Source organism: Brachyhypopomus gauderio, chromosome 19, assembly GCF_052324685.1.
Source record: "Brachyhypopomus gauderio isolate BG-103 chromosome 19, BGAUD_0.2, whole genome shotgun sequence".
NCBI lineage: Eukaryota > Metazoa > Chordata > Actinopteri > Gymnotiformes > Hypopomidae > Brachyhypopomus > Brachyhypopomus gauderio.
The window spans coordinates 803315-821514 of record NC_135229.1 but is presented as its reverse complement, the minus strand read 5'-3'; the positions used below and the strand labels follow the sequence as shown (position 1 = coordinate 821514).

Here is an 18200-nt window from a genome sequence, read left to right as displayed (position 1 = left end):
ATCCAATCAGGGGCAGATTTAAGACCAGCCAGGCACTTGCACACTGCTGAGACTGATTTCTGGTTCCAGAAATCGTCTCTGGGGAAGACGAGGTTGACAGTGTCCCTCTCACAATAGCGGGATTTAGTGGTGGGATATGGTAGACACACATTTAGTGGTGGGATATGGTAGACACACATTTAGTGGTGGGATATGGTAGACACACATTTAGTAGTGGGATATGGTAGACACACATTTAGTGGTGGGATATGGTAGACACACATTTAGTGGTGGGATATGGTAGACACACATTTAGTGGTGGGATATGGTAGACACACATTTAGTGGTGGGATATGGTAGACACACATTTAGTGGTGGGATATGGTAGACACACATTTAGTGGTGGGATATGGTAGACACACATTTAGTGGTGGGATATGGTAGACACACATTTAGTGGTGGGATATGGTAGACACACATTTAGTGGTGGGATATGGTAGACACACATTTAGTGGTGGGATATGGTAGACACACATTTAGTGGTGGGATATGGTAGACACACATTTAGTGGTGGGATATGGTAGACACACATTTAGTGGTGGGATATGGTAGACACACATTTAGTGGTGGGATATGGTAGACACACATTTAGTGGTGGGATATGGTAGACACACATTTAGTGGTGGGATATGGTAGACACACATTTAGTGGTGGGATATGGTAGACACACATTTAGTGGTGGGATATGGTAGACACACATTTAGTGGTGGGATATGGTAGACACACATTTAGTGGTGGGATATGGTAGACACACATTTAGTGGTGGGATATGGTAGACACACATTTAGTGGTGGGATATGGTAGACACACATTTAGTGGTGGGATATGGTAGACACACATTTAGTGGTGGGATATGGTAGACACACATTTAGTGGTGGGATATGGTAGACACACATTTAGTGGTGGGATATGGTAGACACACATTTAGTGGTGGGATATGGTAGGCACACATTTAGTGGTGGGATATGGTAGGCACACATTTAGTGGTGGGATATGGTAGACACACATTTAGTGGTGGGATATGGTAGACACACATTTAGTGGTGGGATATGGTAGACACACATTTAGTGGTGGGATATGGTAGACACACATTTAGTGGTGGGATATGGTAGACACACATTTAGTGGTGGGATATGGTAGACACACATTTAGTGGTGGGATATGGTAGACACACATTTAGTGGTGGGATATGGTAGACACACATTTAGTGGTGGGATATGGTAGACACACATTTAGTGGTGGGATATGGTAGACACACATTTAGTGGTGGGATATGGTAGACACACATTTAGTGGTGGGATATGGTAGACACACATTTAGTGGTGGGATATGGTAGACACACATTTAGTGGTGGGATATGGTAGACACACATTTAGTGGTGGGATATGGTAGACACACATTTAGTGGTGGGATATGGTAGACACACATTTAGTGGTGGGATATGGTAGACACACATTTAGTGGTGGGATATGGTAGACACACATTTAGTGGTGGGATATGGTAGACACACATTTAGTGGTGGGATATGGTAGACACACATTTAGTGGTGGGATATGGTAGACACACATTTAGTGGTGGGATATGGTAGACACACATTTAGTGGTGGGATATGGTAGACACACATTTAGTGGTGGGATATGGTAGACACACATTTAGTGGTGGGATATGGTAGACACACATTTAGTGGTGGGATATGGTAGACACACATTTAGTGGTGGGATATGGTAGACACACATTTAGTGGTGGGATATGGTAGACACACATTTAGTGGTGGGATATGGTAGACACACATTTAGTGGTGGGATATGGTAGACACACATTTAGTGGTGGGATATGGTAGACACACATTTAGTGGTGGGATATGGTAGACACACATTTAGTGGTGGGATATGGTAGACACACATTTAGTGGTGGGATATGGTAGACACACATTTAGTGGTGGGATATGGTAGACACACATTTAGTGGTGGGATATGGTAGACACACATTTAGTGGTGGGATATGGTAGACACACATTTAGTGGTGGGATATGGTAGACACACATTTAGTGGTGGGATATGGTAGACACACATTTAGTGGTGGGATATGGTAGACACACATTTAGTGGTGGGATATGGTAGACACACATTTAGTGGTGGGATATGGTAGACACACATTTAGTGGTGGGATATGGTAGGCACACATTTAGTGGTGGGATATGGTAGGCACACATTTAGTGGTGGGATATGGTAGACACACATTTAGTGGTGGGATATGGTAGACACACATTTAGTGGTGGGATATGGTAGACACACATTTAGTGGTGGGATATGGTAGACACACATTTAGTGGTGGGATATGGTAGACACACATTTAGTGGTGGGATATGGTAGACACACATTTAGTGGTGGGATATGGTAGACACACATTTAGTGGTGGGATATGGTAGACACACATTTAGTGGTGGGATATGGTAGACACACATTTAGTGGTGGGATATGGTAGACACACATTTAGTGGTGGGATATGGTAGACACACATTTAGTGGTGGGATATGGTAGACACACATTTAGTGGTGGGATATGGTAGACACACATTTAGTGGTGGGATATGGTAGACACACATTTAGTGGTGGGATATGGTAGACACACATTTAGTGGTGGGATATGGTAGACACACATTTAGTGGTGGGATATGGTAGACACACATTTAGTGGTGGGATATGGTAGACACACATTTAGTGGTGGGATATGGTAGACACACATTTAGTGGTGGGATATGGTAGGCACACATTTAGTGGTGGGATATGGTAGGCACACATTTAGTGGTGGGATATGGTAGGCACACATTTAGTGGTGGGATATGGTAGACACACATTTAGTGGTGGGATATGGTAGACACACATTTAGTGGTGGGATATGGTAGACACACATTTAGTGGTGGGATATGGTAGACACACATTTAGTGGTGGGATATGGTAGGCACACATTTAGTGGTGGGATATGGTAGACACACATTTAGTGGTGGGATATGGTAGACACACATTTAGTGGTGGGATATGGTAGACACACATTTAGTGGTGGGATATGGTAGACACACATTTAGTGGTGGGATATGGTAGACACACATTTAGTGGTGGGATATGGTAGGCACACATTTAGTGGTGGGATATGGTAGACACACATTTAGTGGTGGGATATGGTAGGCACACATTTAGTGGTGGGATATGGTAGGCACACATTTAGTGGTGGGATATGGTAGACACACATTTAGTGGTGGGATATGGTAGACACACATTTAGTGGTGGGATATGGTAGACACACATTTAGTGGTGGGATATGGTAGACACACATTTAGTGGTGGGATATGGTAGACACACATTTAGTGGTGGGATATGGTAGACACACATTTAGTGGTGGGATATGGTAGACACACATTTAGTGGTGGGATATGGTAGGCACACATTTAGTGGTGGGATATGGTAGGCACACATTTAGTGGTGGGATATGGTAGACACACATTTAGTGGTGGGATATGGTAGGCACACATTTAGTGGTGGGATATGGTAGACACACATTTAGTGGTGGGATATGGTAGACACACATTTAGTGGTGGGATATGGTAGACACACATTTAGTGGTGGGATATGGTAGACACACATTTAGTGGTGGGATATGGTAGGCACACATTTAGTGGTGGGATATGGTAGACACACATTTAGTGGTGGGATATGGTAGACACACATTTAGTGGTGGGATATGGTAGACACACATTTAGTGGTGGGATATGGTAGACACACATTTAGTGGTGGGATATGGTAGATACTCATTTAGTGGTGGGATATGGTAGGCACACATTTAGTGGTGGGATATGGTAGACACACATTTAGTGGTGGGATATGGTAGGCACACATTTAGTGGTGGGATATGGTAGGCACACATTTAGTGGTGGGATATGGTAGACACACATTTAGTGGTGGGATATGGTAGACACACATTTAGTGGTGGGATATGGTAGACACACATTTAGTGGTGGGATATGGTAGACACACATTTAGTGGTGGGATATGGTAGACACACATTTAGTGGTGGGATATGGTAGACACACATTTAGTGGTGGGATATGGTAGACACACATTTAGTGGTGGGATATGGTAGACACACATTTAGTGGTGGGATATGGTAGACACACATTTAGTGGTGGGATATGGTAGACACACATTTAGTGGTGGGATATGGTAGACACACATTTAGTGGTGGGATATGGTAGACACACATTTAGTGGTGGGATATGGTAGACACACATTTAGTGGTGGGATATGGTAGACACACATTTAGTGGTGGGATATGGTAGACACACATTTAGTGGTGGGATATGGTAGACACACATTTAGTGGTGGGATATGGTAGACACACATTTAGTGGTGGGATATGGTAGGCACACATTTAGTGGTGGGATATGGTAGACACACATTTAGTGGTGGGATATGGTAGACTAGACACACATTTGGTAGACTAGACACACATTTGGTAGACTAGACACACATTTGCATATCAGTTATTTTGGGTATCTTCATGTTGTTTATGCTTTAATGTTGACCAGAGATTCCTGAGAAACTAAGATTTGTTTTGGGTTTTTAAGCCACTTTTCGTGATTCTCTTTGGTCTCTGTAATTTCTTCTGTGAACAAAGAGGCCACGTAAAGCTCCCTGGAGGTCATTAGGGGCACCAGCAATAAATAATGCAGAGAGACGGGTGGAGGTGTGGGAGAACAGGGTGGAGGTGTGGGAGGAGAGGGTGGAGGGTTGGAGGGCTGACTCCTGTCCTGATGGGTGGGGCTCCTGTCCTGATGGGCGGGGCCCTTCCTGTGAAGGAAGGCGGAGTTGCTGCTACTCTGGAACTGAGCGCGAAAGAACTGGCTTCATGTTTCTGCTTCTAGGACCGAAATGGTGTTGCCGTGGCAGCCTTTGTAACCTTGGTGATGGGAGGTGCATAGTGTCAGTATTCTTTTGTGGGTTTTAGAGGTAGAGAAACAGAAGGAGGGAGGGAGTGAGGGATGAATAGCTAATGAACGTGGGGATGAAGGGAAGAAAGGCAAGACGCCACCTGGGGTTCTCCAGATGGTGCAAGACAGCAGAGGGGCAGGACCAACCCCTGGGGCAAATATAAACACACACACACTCAGTCAAATATAAACACACACACACACTCAGTCAAATATAAACACACACACACTCAGTCCAATTAACATAAACACACACACACACCAAGTCCAATTAACACACACACACACTAGGTCATATAAACAAACACAGGAAGTCATAAACACACACACACACACCAAGTCCAATTAACACACACACACACTAGGTCATATAAACATACACACTCAAGGTCATATAAACATACACAGGAAGTCATAAACACACACACACAGGTTTCTCTCAGTGTTAATTGTATCTGTAATACTCAGATAGACCCACTGGATGACCACAGTGCTGCAGTAGGTGTGTCTGATGGGCGTTATTTTGCCTTTGAACACCATAGTTATATTTTCTAACTTTAATGGCAGATTATTCAAATGAATATGCTAATAGCAGAGTTGCCGTGGGCAGCAGTGACGGGTTGATGGAAGGCTGTAGGCGCTGTGACTGTGCACACCCCTCAGGTTTGTGTTTGTTGAGTCAGCTGCACTGTTAGGGTTCGTGTTTTAGTGCAGCGTGTTCAGTGGTGTGGTTGAGCGTTCACAGTGGAGCTCTAGGTCCACACGCATGTCAATCAATCAATCAATCAAAGTTTATTTGTATAGCGCTTTTAACAACTCAAGTTGTCGCAAAGCAGCTTTACAGGGTTTACAAGGTCAACAATACTATGGGTCCAGAACCCTAATGAGCAAGCCAAAGGCGACAGTGGCGAGGAAAAACTCCCTATGATGGTGGGAAATAGGAAGAAACCTCGGGAGAACCAAGACTCAAAAGGGAACCCATCCTCCATTGGGCGGCCCGTTAACACACAAATACACAAGTCACACACAATTCACACAATCTGACTAGGTAAAAGGTAGAATTGAAAGTTCTGGGTTTTGATATTGTCACTGTAAATGTCTGTTGATGAATGCCAGGCTTTCATTCCGTGTCGGAGCAGTGATGCTGGTATTGTAGGCTCCGACTGCATGTCAAAACATCCCAGTCAAGAGTAGATGGAGAACAATCAAACCCAGAAGGGTCGGGGTTAACGTTAACGTTAGGATCAGGTTAGCTAGGGTGACCAAACGTCCGTGTTTCCCGGGACATGTCCGTATTTCACGTTCTGTCACGGGCGTCCCGTTTTTTTTTTTTTTTAAGCGAGGAAATGTCCTGGTTTTTAAATTACCATCATTGGACCAAATTTAAATTTACAGGCACTAGGGCACTGGGCACTGCACACGGCGCTGCGTGAGGTAATACCTGAGCTGCATCGATTGGACGTTTTGAAAATAAACAACCATTAAATAATGTGATAAAAAAGCGAATTATTTCGAATCATTTCGAGTATATGTATAAATATTTAACTTATTTAAGTTTAACGTGCTGGGAAATATTGAAATGCACCTTTAAAGTGATGTACAATTGCTTTAATTCCACCTTGTAAAGGTGTATGAACCCTGCAAATATGACTTTGTTCATTGTGCTGAGGCGCGGCGTGTGCGAAGTTACAAAATTCAAGAAGTGCTCGACCTCGTGAAGTGACAGCACGCAAGGCCCTCACGCAGGGGCGGAGCCACAGCGATTATGTCATTTCGCGAGGTCGAGCACTTGAATTTTGTAACTTCAATTTTTTTGTAACTGTAATAATTCAACCTTCAGTGAGGGCAGCCCTGTTCTTAATCAGAATGTAGTCAGTAAGCAACATGCAACACCCCCCCCTCTCCAAGGTGTCCTGGTTTTCCCAAATGAATATATGGTCACCCTAGTGTTAGTGTTAGCGTTAGCATTAGGGTTAGCGTTGACCCTAACCTGTCCAGGTGTGTCCAGGTCTATCCAGAAGCTGGAGGAGCTGAATGTTGGCATGGACAGTCTGGGAGAGGAGGTGGAGGCTCTGTCCCTGCAGTGCAACGGTGGAACGGGTGAGGTGAAGCCAGCAGGGGGCGCCCCCGACACCCCACGCCCTCAGGAGGGGGCGGGGCCTGACACCCCACGCCCACAGGAGGGGGCGGGGCCTGACAGCATCACCCCTCAGAGAGCGGAGGGGCGGGCTAGCGGGCAGCCTCCATCTGAGTCACCTATTCTGCCCCAGAGGTGAGGATCTCACACACACACACACACACACACACCCCAGATGGTCGTGTATGAAGGGGGGGGATTGTCACTACAGCAGCGTTTGAGCGGTGTGATGTGGTTGGTGTTAGTTAATAATTGGTGTTGGCTCAGCACAGTTTGATCTGTGGGTTTATGTGTCTGACCTCCACGTTTTCATTCTGTAGTGCTCAGAAGAAAGGAGTGTTGAATGATAGCAGTCAGGCCCGCACTAACAGGGCAGAGGTGTGTATGCTCACACACACACACACTTATGCACACACAGTGCTATAAGCACACGTACATGCACACATACACACACCATCCCGATTTTTTGAGCTGACTATGATATGCTGACAGTTATTGTTTAACAGTCATTTGAATTCAAATGCATTAAACAATATGAACATGGATGTGTGTGTGTGTGTGTGTGTGTGTGTGTGTGTGTGCTTCAGGGAGAGAAGTCAAAGGCAAAGTTTGTTGCAGTGAGCACTCTGGAGGACACACAGGCCGTGCGCGCTGTTGCCTTCCACCCGTTGGGGGCGCTCTACGCAGTGGGCTCTAACTCCAAAACCCTGCGTGTGTGTGCCTACCCCGACACGCTCAACACCAGGTACACACACACACACACACGTCCACTCACAGGCATATACATACACACACGCACTCTCACACACAAGTAACACAGACAGTAGTGATGGGTCACATCATTCAAATGTTTGAACAATTTCTAGAATGTCTTGAATGTTTAAAAAAATTGAATAACAAATTGTTTAGTAGTAAATGGATTTTTTAAGACATCAGCAACATCACTGCAAACTGATAAAAAGTATGAAGTGAAAGAAATGGGTTGGGGATAAGGTTATGGTTAGGGATGTGGAATTCATTATCTGATAAAAATATCCATCTCTAACACGCAAAGAAAAAAAGGTCTCTGTTCATATATTTGTTTTTATATGTACAGTCCCAGTTCGTACGTGTGTTTTCATATGTACGGTCCCAGTTCGTACGTGTGTTTTCGTATGTACAGTCCCAGTTCGTACGTGTGTTTTTGTATGTGCGGTCCCCGTTCGTACGTGTGTTTTCGTATGTGCGGTCCCAGTTCGTACGTGTGTTATCGTATGTACGGTCCCCGTTCGTACGTGTGTTTTCGTATGTGCGGTCCCCGTTCGTACGTGTGTTTTCGTATGTGCGGTCCCAGTTCGTACGTGTGTTTTCGTATGTGCGGTCCCAGTTCGTACGTGTGTTTTCGTATGTGCGGTCCCAGTTCGTATGTGTGTTTTCGTATGTGCGGTCCCAGTTCGTACGTGTGTTTTCGTATGTGCGGTCCCAGTTCGTACGTGTGTTTTCGTATGTGCGGTCCCAGTTCGTACGTGTGTTTTCGTATGTGCGGTCCCAGTTCGTACGTGTGTTTTCGTATGTGCGGTCCCAGTTCGTACGTGTGTTTTCGTATGTGCGGTCCCAGTTCGTACGTGTGTTTTCGTATGTGCGGTCCCAGTTCGTACGTGTGTTTTCGTATGTGCGGTCCCAGTTCGTACGTGTGTTTTCGTATGTGCGGTCCCAGTTCGTACGTGTGTTTTCGTATGTGCGGTCCCAGTTCGTACGTGTGTTTTCGTATGTACGGTCCCAGTTCGTACGTGTGTTTTCGTATGTACCATCAGGTGTTTTCAGGTCTGTACGTAGCAGATCTACTTCCAAAATGTTCACTGGTGACACACTGGTGACCGTCGGCATGGAGACCAGCTAGTCTTGGGCTGCTCTCTTTCCTCTAAAACCTGCTTGTTGTCATGGACACTGACCAGCTGATGTATCATAATCTAATCTAGGCTGCAGCACCGCGAACGTAATCTGTGTCGGATTGCTGTGCTAGTGTCAGTGCTATGATGGGATTGATACACCACACTCTCTGCAGCTGAGAGACTGATGCTGACGTGTGTGTGTGTGTGTGTGTGTGTGTGTGTGTGTGTGTGTGCGCGTGTGTTAGTGGCTCTGGTGCGTCTAAGCCCCCAGTGGTTCGTTTTAAGAGGAACAAGCATCATAAAGGTTCCATCTACTGTGTGGCCTGGAGCCCCTGTGGGCAGCTTCTGGCTACGGGCTCTAACGACAAATACGTGAAAGTCCTGCCCTTCAACCCCGACACCTGCAACGCCACAGGTGAGCTTTACATGGCTGTGTTTGTTCTCTCTCTCTCTCTCTCTCTCTCTCCCTCTCTGTCTCTCTCTCTCTCTTTGTCTTGTCTGTCTGTCTATCTCTTTCTGTCTGTCTCTCTCTGTCTCTGTGTCCTCCACTTTGTGTCTTATTTCCTTCCTCTTGTATCTCACCAATGTGCGTGTGTCCTGCAGGTCCTGATCTGGAGTTCAGCATGCATGACGGGACTATTCGGGACCTGGCCTTCATAGAGGGTCCAGACAGTGGGGGCTCCATCCTGATCAGCGCTGGAGCAGGTGACTGTAACATCTACACCACCGACTGTCAGAGAGGACAAGGGCTGCACGCGCTCAGTGGACACACAGGTACACACACACACACACACACACACTCACACATAGTGGTTTGCAAAAGTATTCATACCCCTTGAACTTTTCCATATTTTGTCACATTACAACCACAAACATAAATATATTTCACTGGAATTTAATGTGAAAGACCAACACAAAGTGGTATACAATTGTGAAGTGGAAGGAAAATTATACATGAATCAACATTTTTTTTTACAAATAAAAAACTGAAAAGTGCGATGTGCAAAATTATTCAGCCCCCCTGAGTGAATACTTTGTGGAGCCACCTTTTGCTGCAATTACAGCTGCAAGTCTTTTAGGGTATGTCTCCACCAGCTTTGCACATCTAGTGACTGAAATTCTTGCCCATTCCTCCTTGCAAAACAGCTCAAGCTCAGTCAGATTGGATGGAGAGCATTTGTGAACAGCAGTTTTGAGATCTTGCCACAAATTCTCAATTGGGTTTAGGTCTGGACTTTGACTGGGCCATTCTAACACATGAATATTCTTTTTTTTAAACCACTCCATTGTAGCTCTGGCTTTATGTTTAGGGTCGTTGTCCTGCTGGAAGGTGAACCTCCGCCCCAGTCTCAAATCTTTTGCTGACTCCAACAGGTTTTCTTCCAAGATTGCCCTGTACAGTTGTGATCAAATTTATTCAACCCCCACTGAAATAAAGTGTTTTGGCCAGTTTGACATTGATTTTGATCATTTCAGTCATCTTATTTACAATTATATCAAAGAGGCACTTATAAATTAGACAAACATAACATAATATTTATGATGGAATAACCACAAATGTCTTTACTGTGCTCACATCATTATCAGTTTTATTCAACCCCCTAGTGACATTATTTTTTAGTACTTAGTACAACATCCTTTTCCAGTTATGACAGCTTTCAAGCGTGAAGCATAGCTTGACACAAGTGTCTTGCAGCGACCTATGGGTATCTTAGCCCATTCTTCATGGGCAAAAGCCTCCAGTTCAGTCACATTCTTAGGCTTGCGCACTGCAACTGCCTTCTTTAGGTCCCACCAGAGGTTCTCAATTGGATTTAAGTCTGGTGATTGCGATGGCCACTCTAGAATGTTCCAGCCTTTCATGTTCAACCATGCTCTAGTGGACTTGGATGTGTGCTTCGGATCATTGTCCTGTTGGAAGGTCCAACGTCTCCCAAGCCGCAGGTTTGTGACTGACTCCATCACATTTTCCTCCAAGATCTCCTGGTACTGAAGGGAATTCATGGTACCCTGCACACGTTGAAGCTTTCCTGTACCATTAGAAGCAAAACAGCCCCAAAGCATAATTGACCCCCCGCCATGCTTCACAGTAGGCAAGGTGTTCTTTTGTTCATAAGCCTGGTTCTTCCTTCTCCAAACATAGCGCTGGTCCATTGTCCCAAACAGTTCTAATTTAGTTTCATCTGACCACAGTACACTGTTCCAAAACCTTTGTGGCTTGTCCACATGACTTTTGGCATACTGCAGTCGACTTTTCTTGTTCTTTGGAGTCAGCAAGGGGGTGCGTCTGGGCGTTCTGGCATGGAGGTCTTCGTTATGCAGTGCGCGCCTTATTGTCTGAGCTGAAACTTCAGTGCCCACATCTGACAGGTCTTTTTTCAGTTCCTTAGCAGTCACGCGGGGATTTTTCTCCACATTACGCTTCAGGTAGCGCACAGCAGTCGCGGTCAGGATCTTCTTTCTGCCACGACCAGGTAACGTTTCCACTGTGCCCTTTAACTTGAACTTGCGAATGATACTTCCGTGTCTCTTGGAATATTTAACAACTTCGCAATCTTTTTATATCCATTGCCATTCTTGTGAAGAGCAATAACCTCTTCTCTTGTCTTCTGGGACCATTCTCTTGCCTTCACCATGCTTGGAAACACACCAGTAGATGTCTAGAAGGAGCTGAGTATCACAGTCCTTTTAAATCTGCCTAATTGGTGCTTATCATGCTTGATTGCTGCTCGTTGACATCCACAGATGTTTTCAATACCTGATGGAAAACACTGGAATGAACCTCTGTTCTTAGGAGTGGTAGTCGTAAAGGGGTTGAATAATTGTGTCAATGAAGAAATCACAAAAAGGCCATTTAATACTTTATGACAAAAAAAATTGATGCTATCTTAGTTGCATTTAGTTCTTTAACAAGTCCTTGTAAGATTTCATTATGAACACAATTACAAATGTGCACTGAATTCCATAAAACCCTTCGCAGCATTGGGGGTTGAATAAATTTGATCACAACTGTATTTGGCTCCATCCATCTTCCCATCAACTTTGACCAACTTCCCGGTCCCTGCTGAAGAGAAGCACCCCCAGAGCATGATGCTGCCACCACCATATTTGACAGTGGGGATGGTGTTTGCAGAGTGATGTGCAGTGTTATTTCTCTGCCACACATAGCGTTTTGCATTGTGGCCAAAAAGTTCAATTTTGGTCTCGTCTGACCAAAGCACCTTCTTCCACATGTTTGCTGTGTCCTCAACATGGCTTCTGGCAAACTGCAAACGGGACTTCTTATGGTTTTCTTTTAACAATGGCTTTCTCCTTGCCACTCTTCCATAAAGACCACATTTGTGTAGTGCACGACTAATTGTTGTCCTGTGGACAGTTTCCCCCACCTGAGCTGTGGCTCTCTGCATTTCATCCAGTCTCACCATGGGCCTTTTGGCTGCCTCTCTGATCAGTGATCTCCTTGTTCGGCCTGTAAGTTTAGGTGGACGGCCTTATCTTGGCAGGTTTACTGTGGTGCCATACTCTTTCCATTTCCAGATGATGGATTGAACAGTGCTCCGTGAGATGTTCAAAGCTTGGGAAATCTTTTTATAACCCAAGCCTGCTTTAAACTTCACCAAAACCATATTCCTAACCTGTCTGGTGTGTTCTTTGGACTTCATGATGCTGTTTGCTCCCCAATATTCTCTTAACCAACATCTGAGGCCGTCACGGAGCAGCTGTATTTGTACTGAGATTAGATTACACACAGGTGGACCCTTTAGAGTCATTAGCAGTCATCAGGCAACTTCTGAATGCAATTGGTTGCACTCAGGGAAAATGGGGCTGAATACTTTTGCACGTCGCACTTATTAGTTTTTTATTTGTAAAAAATGTTTTGATTCATGTATAATTTTCCTTCCACTTCACAATTGTATACCACTTTGTGTCGGTCTTTCACATTAAATTCCAGTGAAATATATTTATGTTTGTGGTTGTAATGTGACAAAATATGGAAAAGTTCAAGGGGTATGAATACTTTTGCAACCCACTGTATACACACACACGCGCACACACACTCACACATATACACACACGCACGCGCACACACACTCACTCTCTCTTACACACACACACGCACACACACATGCTCACACACACACTTTCTCTCTCATACACACACACACACATACATACACATGCACGCTCATACACACTCACACATACACACACCCACACTCTCTCTCTCTTACACACACACACTTTCTCTCTCTTACACACACACACATACATACACATGCACGCTCACACACACTCACACATACACACCCACACTCTCTCTCTTACACACACACACACACACACACACACACACACACACACACACATTCTCTCTGACACACATGTCAGAGTTATTTGTTATTTGTCCTGATTGGCTGTGCTCCGGGGGCGTGTCTGCACAGGTCATATCCTGTCTCTGTACACGTGGGGGGGCTGGATGATTGCGTCGGGCTCCCAGGACAAGACCGTGCGCTTCTGGGACCTGCGTGTGCCCAGCTGCGTCAGAGTGGTCGGCACCGCCTTCCACGGCTCAGGTGGGCGGAGCTACAGCCATCACAGCTTTTACACACACACACACACACACACTCTCAGACCCTAAAGACGCGGCTCCGTGTCTGTGTACTGCAGGCAGTCCGGTGGCCTCTGTGGCGGTGGACCCCAGTGGGCGTCTGCTGGCCACAGGTCAGGAGGACAGCGCGTGTATGCTGTATGATGTGCGTGGAGGACGTATGGTGCAAACATACCGGCCCCACACCGCAGACGTGCGCTCTGTACGCTTCTCACCTGGAGCACACTACCTGCTCACCGGCTCCTACGACACCAAAGTCATCATCACCGACCTGCAAGGTAACGCCCCCTCTCTCCAGCCCCGCCCACCCTGGGCCGGCCACGCCCTCACACCCACACCACACACACTGCCATGTTTCTGCAACCCCAACACATCAGAATGAATACAGATTTCTCCAGTTGCGTGAAACATGAATTCAGTCAGTTAGGTCTGTGCCACAATGGGTTGTTATCCTGCCAGAAGCTTGACTAACAATGTTTGTGTGTGTGTGTGTGTGTGTGTGTGTGTGTGTGTGTGTGTGTGTGTGTGTGTGTGTGTGTGTGTGCGTGTGTGCGTGTGTGTGTGTAGGGGACCTAACCAAGCCGCTGCCCCTGACGGTGGTGGGGGAACACAGTGATAAGGTGATCCAGTGCCGATGGCACCCCCAGCATCTGTCCTTCCTGTCCTCGTCCGCCGACCGCACCGTCACACTCTGGACACACAACACGTAGAGACGCCTCCTGCCACCAGGGGGAGACAACGCCAGATATCCTCCTCTGTTGAAGCAGCTCACCAAGGTGGATGAAAATGTAAACGCATGTGTGTGTGTGTGTGTGTGTGTGTGCGCGCATGTGTGTATGTGTGCTAGTGTGAGTGTGTGTGTGTGTGTGTATTTATTATTTATACGGTTGCTTTGCCCTGCTCTGTGATGTGTATTACTGGCTCTCTGTGAATCTCTTGTATATAGTAGCAGTGATGTTTGTTGCAGATATTTCTCAGTAACTTTGTCTGCACACGAGTGCCAGAACAATTTTTAACAAAGCAGCCATAAAAGACACAAGTGTCACCTGTTAAGCAGCACAACACGCAGATCTGAGATGAGTCTCTAGTGAGATGAGTGTTTAGTGAGATGAGTGTTTAGTGAGATGAGTCTCTAGTGAGATGAGTCTCTAGTGAGATGAGTCTCTAGTGAGATGAGTCTCTAGTGAGATGAGTCTCTAGTGAGATGAGTCTCTAGTGAGATGAGTCTCTAGTGAGAACCAAATGCTGATGAGCCCAGGTCTCTCTTCACTGCACATCTCCCCCAGTACCTTGGCTGTGGGCCCCAGCCGTTCATTTGATCCACCTCTTCATTGTTTCGTTCTTCTGGTGGTGAGCTGCTCCTGTCAGAGCAGTGACATCACTCTCAGCTGCTTCGGGACAGCCCAGACTGGACCGGGCCTGCCACTGGGATTCAGGACAGCCCAGACTGGACCGGGCCTGCCACTGGGATGCTCTGGGTGAAAGCCACTGATCTATAATAAAGAACTGGACTGCTTATGCCCTAATGACCTTGCACCAATGTGCCTATGTATTTGAATGCCTGGTAATTAATAGTAATAACCAGTGATGACAGTTACCGTGTTAAACATTCAACTATTTTTGACAATATCCACCTGATGTGAGTTAAGATCATGTCATTGGTGTAGGAGTGAGATTTATTTGTTTAATTCTGTTAGGCAGAAAGTCTAGTGGTTGTTCTGATGCTAGATTCTGATCTGTTCTGCTGTATTTGTCTGAATGACTCCCCTCTTTTTGGTATGCGTGAACAGTAATTTTAGCTTGAATTTGCATTGATATTGACACACATTTTAACATTGTTCCTCTTGTCTAGTCTTTCTCTGCTGGAAAAGCTCCTTAGGAAAGCTAACAAGGTAATGTTAACTGAGCCAAAATAGGCCTCTTCCTTCTCTTTCTGGGTTGGGGTTAGTTTGGGTTTTGAGTTTGTCTGCTAACCAGCATCTTCCTTCCTTCCGTCTTTTTTTGCGTTTATTTCGTCCTTATTCCTCGTTGAGTTTTCCGGGTCTTCTGAGTTTATTTGTTTATTCTCCCGTGTTGTTTCCACGCTCGAGTTTCATTCGTGACGTTGAGTTTTCCACCTCGTTTGTTTAGTTCTCCCGTGTTTTCTCTACGCTCAAGTTTCCTCGTTTATTTGCCTTGATTTATTCTGCGGATTTTTCCGCTTTATTCCCCGTTTCATTACGGAGGTTTGGTTTGGTTTTCTCACGCTGCTCGGATCCACTATTTTTGTGCGAGCTTGCACTTGGGTTCACCGCCGTTTCTATAAACCTCCATCTCCTTTGCTCCGCCTTCTCCCAGGGGCAGTCCATGTTTGGATTCCTCCTGCTGCTTGTCTTCTCTCTAGTTTACAACAGCTGTCCTGCTCTTTATTAGAGATCAGTGGTAAAACCCCAGAACGTGCTAACCTTACCATGTGTGTTCACTCATTTGGGCTAAGTGGGGTTCACCTGCAACTGCGCAACCACCCAACAGACGTGTTTCTTCAGAAGTCTGTGCTGTTTGAGGGAGCCGAGTTGTGCTGCTGTGTTTGCAACGTGGTGATCAGGTCCTTTTATGAAGCTCCCACAAACAGCTCGACCTGACCTGACATCCAACTCGTAACTTGCCGTTTTAGCGTTAACTCGCCTTTAGTGATATAAATTTAACTTGTTTCTACTCTCAGCGTGATCGGAGCGGACCCCAGCACTCTGGGACACTCTGGGACACTCTGGGACACTGTGGGACGCTGTAGGGACCCAACCCTCCCTTGGTGTCCAAACACATGGACACAGCATTCCACATAATGTTTTGCTGCTAATGATTTGAAAATGTGACAAACCTGACCTGTATATGAATATGGTTTAGCTATAATTCAACAAAGATTACAGTCTATAACCAAGGCTTTACTGTGCACAGTTGCTATATTAACAGGGCCAACCATCACGCTGTGTGTCCCAATAATGTGTGTCACCACAGTGTGTGTGTGTGTGTCAGTGCGCGTGTCCCCATAGTGTGTGAGTCATCAGAATTTGTACTTAATGTCAGTGCTTTGCCTGAATTGAAGAGCATCCATTGCTTGGGAATGTATCAAATCAATGCCTATAATCAAAGTATTACCTTCTGTGAATGATGTAAGTTAAAATCTTTATGAATGTTGACCTAGGGTAAAATCATCTTGAATTCAACCCCACAAAACATCCTCTCAACCCCACAAAAACACTCATCTTTGGTTTATTTGATGACATTAAGGTTCTGATAAATTTTCGAGAGAATTTCCCCAGTATACAGGGATCAACTTCGTTATCGTTATCCTAATGTAATACTAACATGGGTGAAAATGCTTCAACGTTTATAACTTTGGTCTTTTTATCTCTTTCTCAGTATTGTTTCCTGCACTGTGTAAGGAATGCTTATATTTTCTGATATAGATTTTATTTATTTGCTGTTAATTTGTTATTTATTTTTAAGAGCTAAACTAACATTGCCATATTTATTTTAACACTTATGTTAAAGATCAGTTTTATTTCTCATTGAAATCTAAATGGTGAATAGCTTTTAAAAGGTTTTGGAACTAATGTCATCAATAGCTTCTGAAAAACAGGTGTCTGCTGTCATGATGTCTAAATAAAGGCTTGTTTGTCACTTTCCATTATATTATTATTAATAATTATTAGTCATAGTAGTGGGGAAAAAATGGATTAGCAAAACAGTTTTGGCCTCAGGTTGAGCTCACACTCAGAATAAATAGATAACTATGATCAAAGTTTATCAGTATGCTAGCTTGGTTGCCACATTAGGTGGTTGACCAGCAGTGATGTCAGTAACGCGTTACTTTGCAACGCGTTACTAGGGAAAATAACGCGTTATTTTCCCTAGTAAAAATATATATTTTTGCTTTCTTCTTGGCTCAGTTCTACTTTTGCGTCTGACCGTAGCGCTCGACTCCGCACAATGCGCACGTCATTCTGTGCAGTGTCCTCCCGTAACGATATGTGGTAGTATAAAGAAACATCCCTCAAAAACAGGGGAAGGAACATTTACCTGACCAATTTTAATGTTGCTTTGTGTTCCACGTTTGAAAAGTGCTGGAATTTCGATTAACGTCGCCTACTTTAAAATGCTTGAAATTGTAATTGTATTTCATTTCACAAGCTGTCTGACTGAACAGTTCGCTTGTATTACGTTTACAAATAAATTTACAAATAATACGCGCAGCTACACAAACGTAATGTCAGAAGATACTGTAGCGACTACTACTCCTCACATCACAGCGAGTCTTGCACTTTAAGTGACCCTGGGGGGGGGGGGGGGGGGGATGGGGGGGGGGGGGGCGCTTGCTGCTGAATGTAACTACTAAAGTAACTTATAATCTAACGTAGTTACTTTTAAAATCAAGTAATCAGTAATGTAACTAAGTTACTTTTAAAAGGAGTAATCAGTAATCGAATTACTTTTTCAAGGTAACTTAGCCATCACTGTTGACCAGTAGCTCAGGCTGGGCTGTTGACATGGCACTTAGATTAACAGAAGTAAAGGAATCGTT

At 44.9% G+C, this 18200-nt stretch overlaps 1 protein-coding gene across 1 annotated transcript in view; it reads left to right on the top strand.

Moving 5' to 3' along the window:
- Positions 1-17304, top strand: part of wdr47a (WD repeat domain 47a) — a 28208-nt gene extending 10904 nt beyond the window's left edge. Inside the window, exons 8-15 of the mRNA XM_076981470.1 lie at positions 7031-7294; positions 7480-7537; positions 7747-7904; positions 9276-9445; positions 9634-9804; positions 13473-13604; positions 13699-13917; positions 14207-17304. Of these exons, the coding sequence (XP_076837585.1) occupies positions 7031-7294; positions 7480-7537; positions 7747-7904; positions 9276-9445; positions 9634-9804; positions 13473-13604; positions 13699-13917; positions 14207-14349 (1315 nt within the window). The 3' untranslated portion in view covers positions 14350-17304. The remainder of the gene's footprint in view (positions 1-7030; positions 7295-7479; positions 7538-7746; positions 7905-9275; positions 9446-9633; positions 9805-13472; positions 13605-13698; positions 13918-14206) is intronic.
- Positions 17305-18200: the final 896 nt, after the last annotated feature.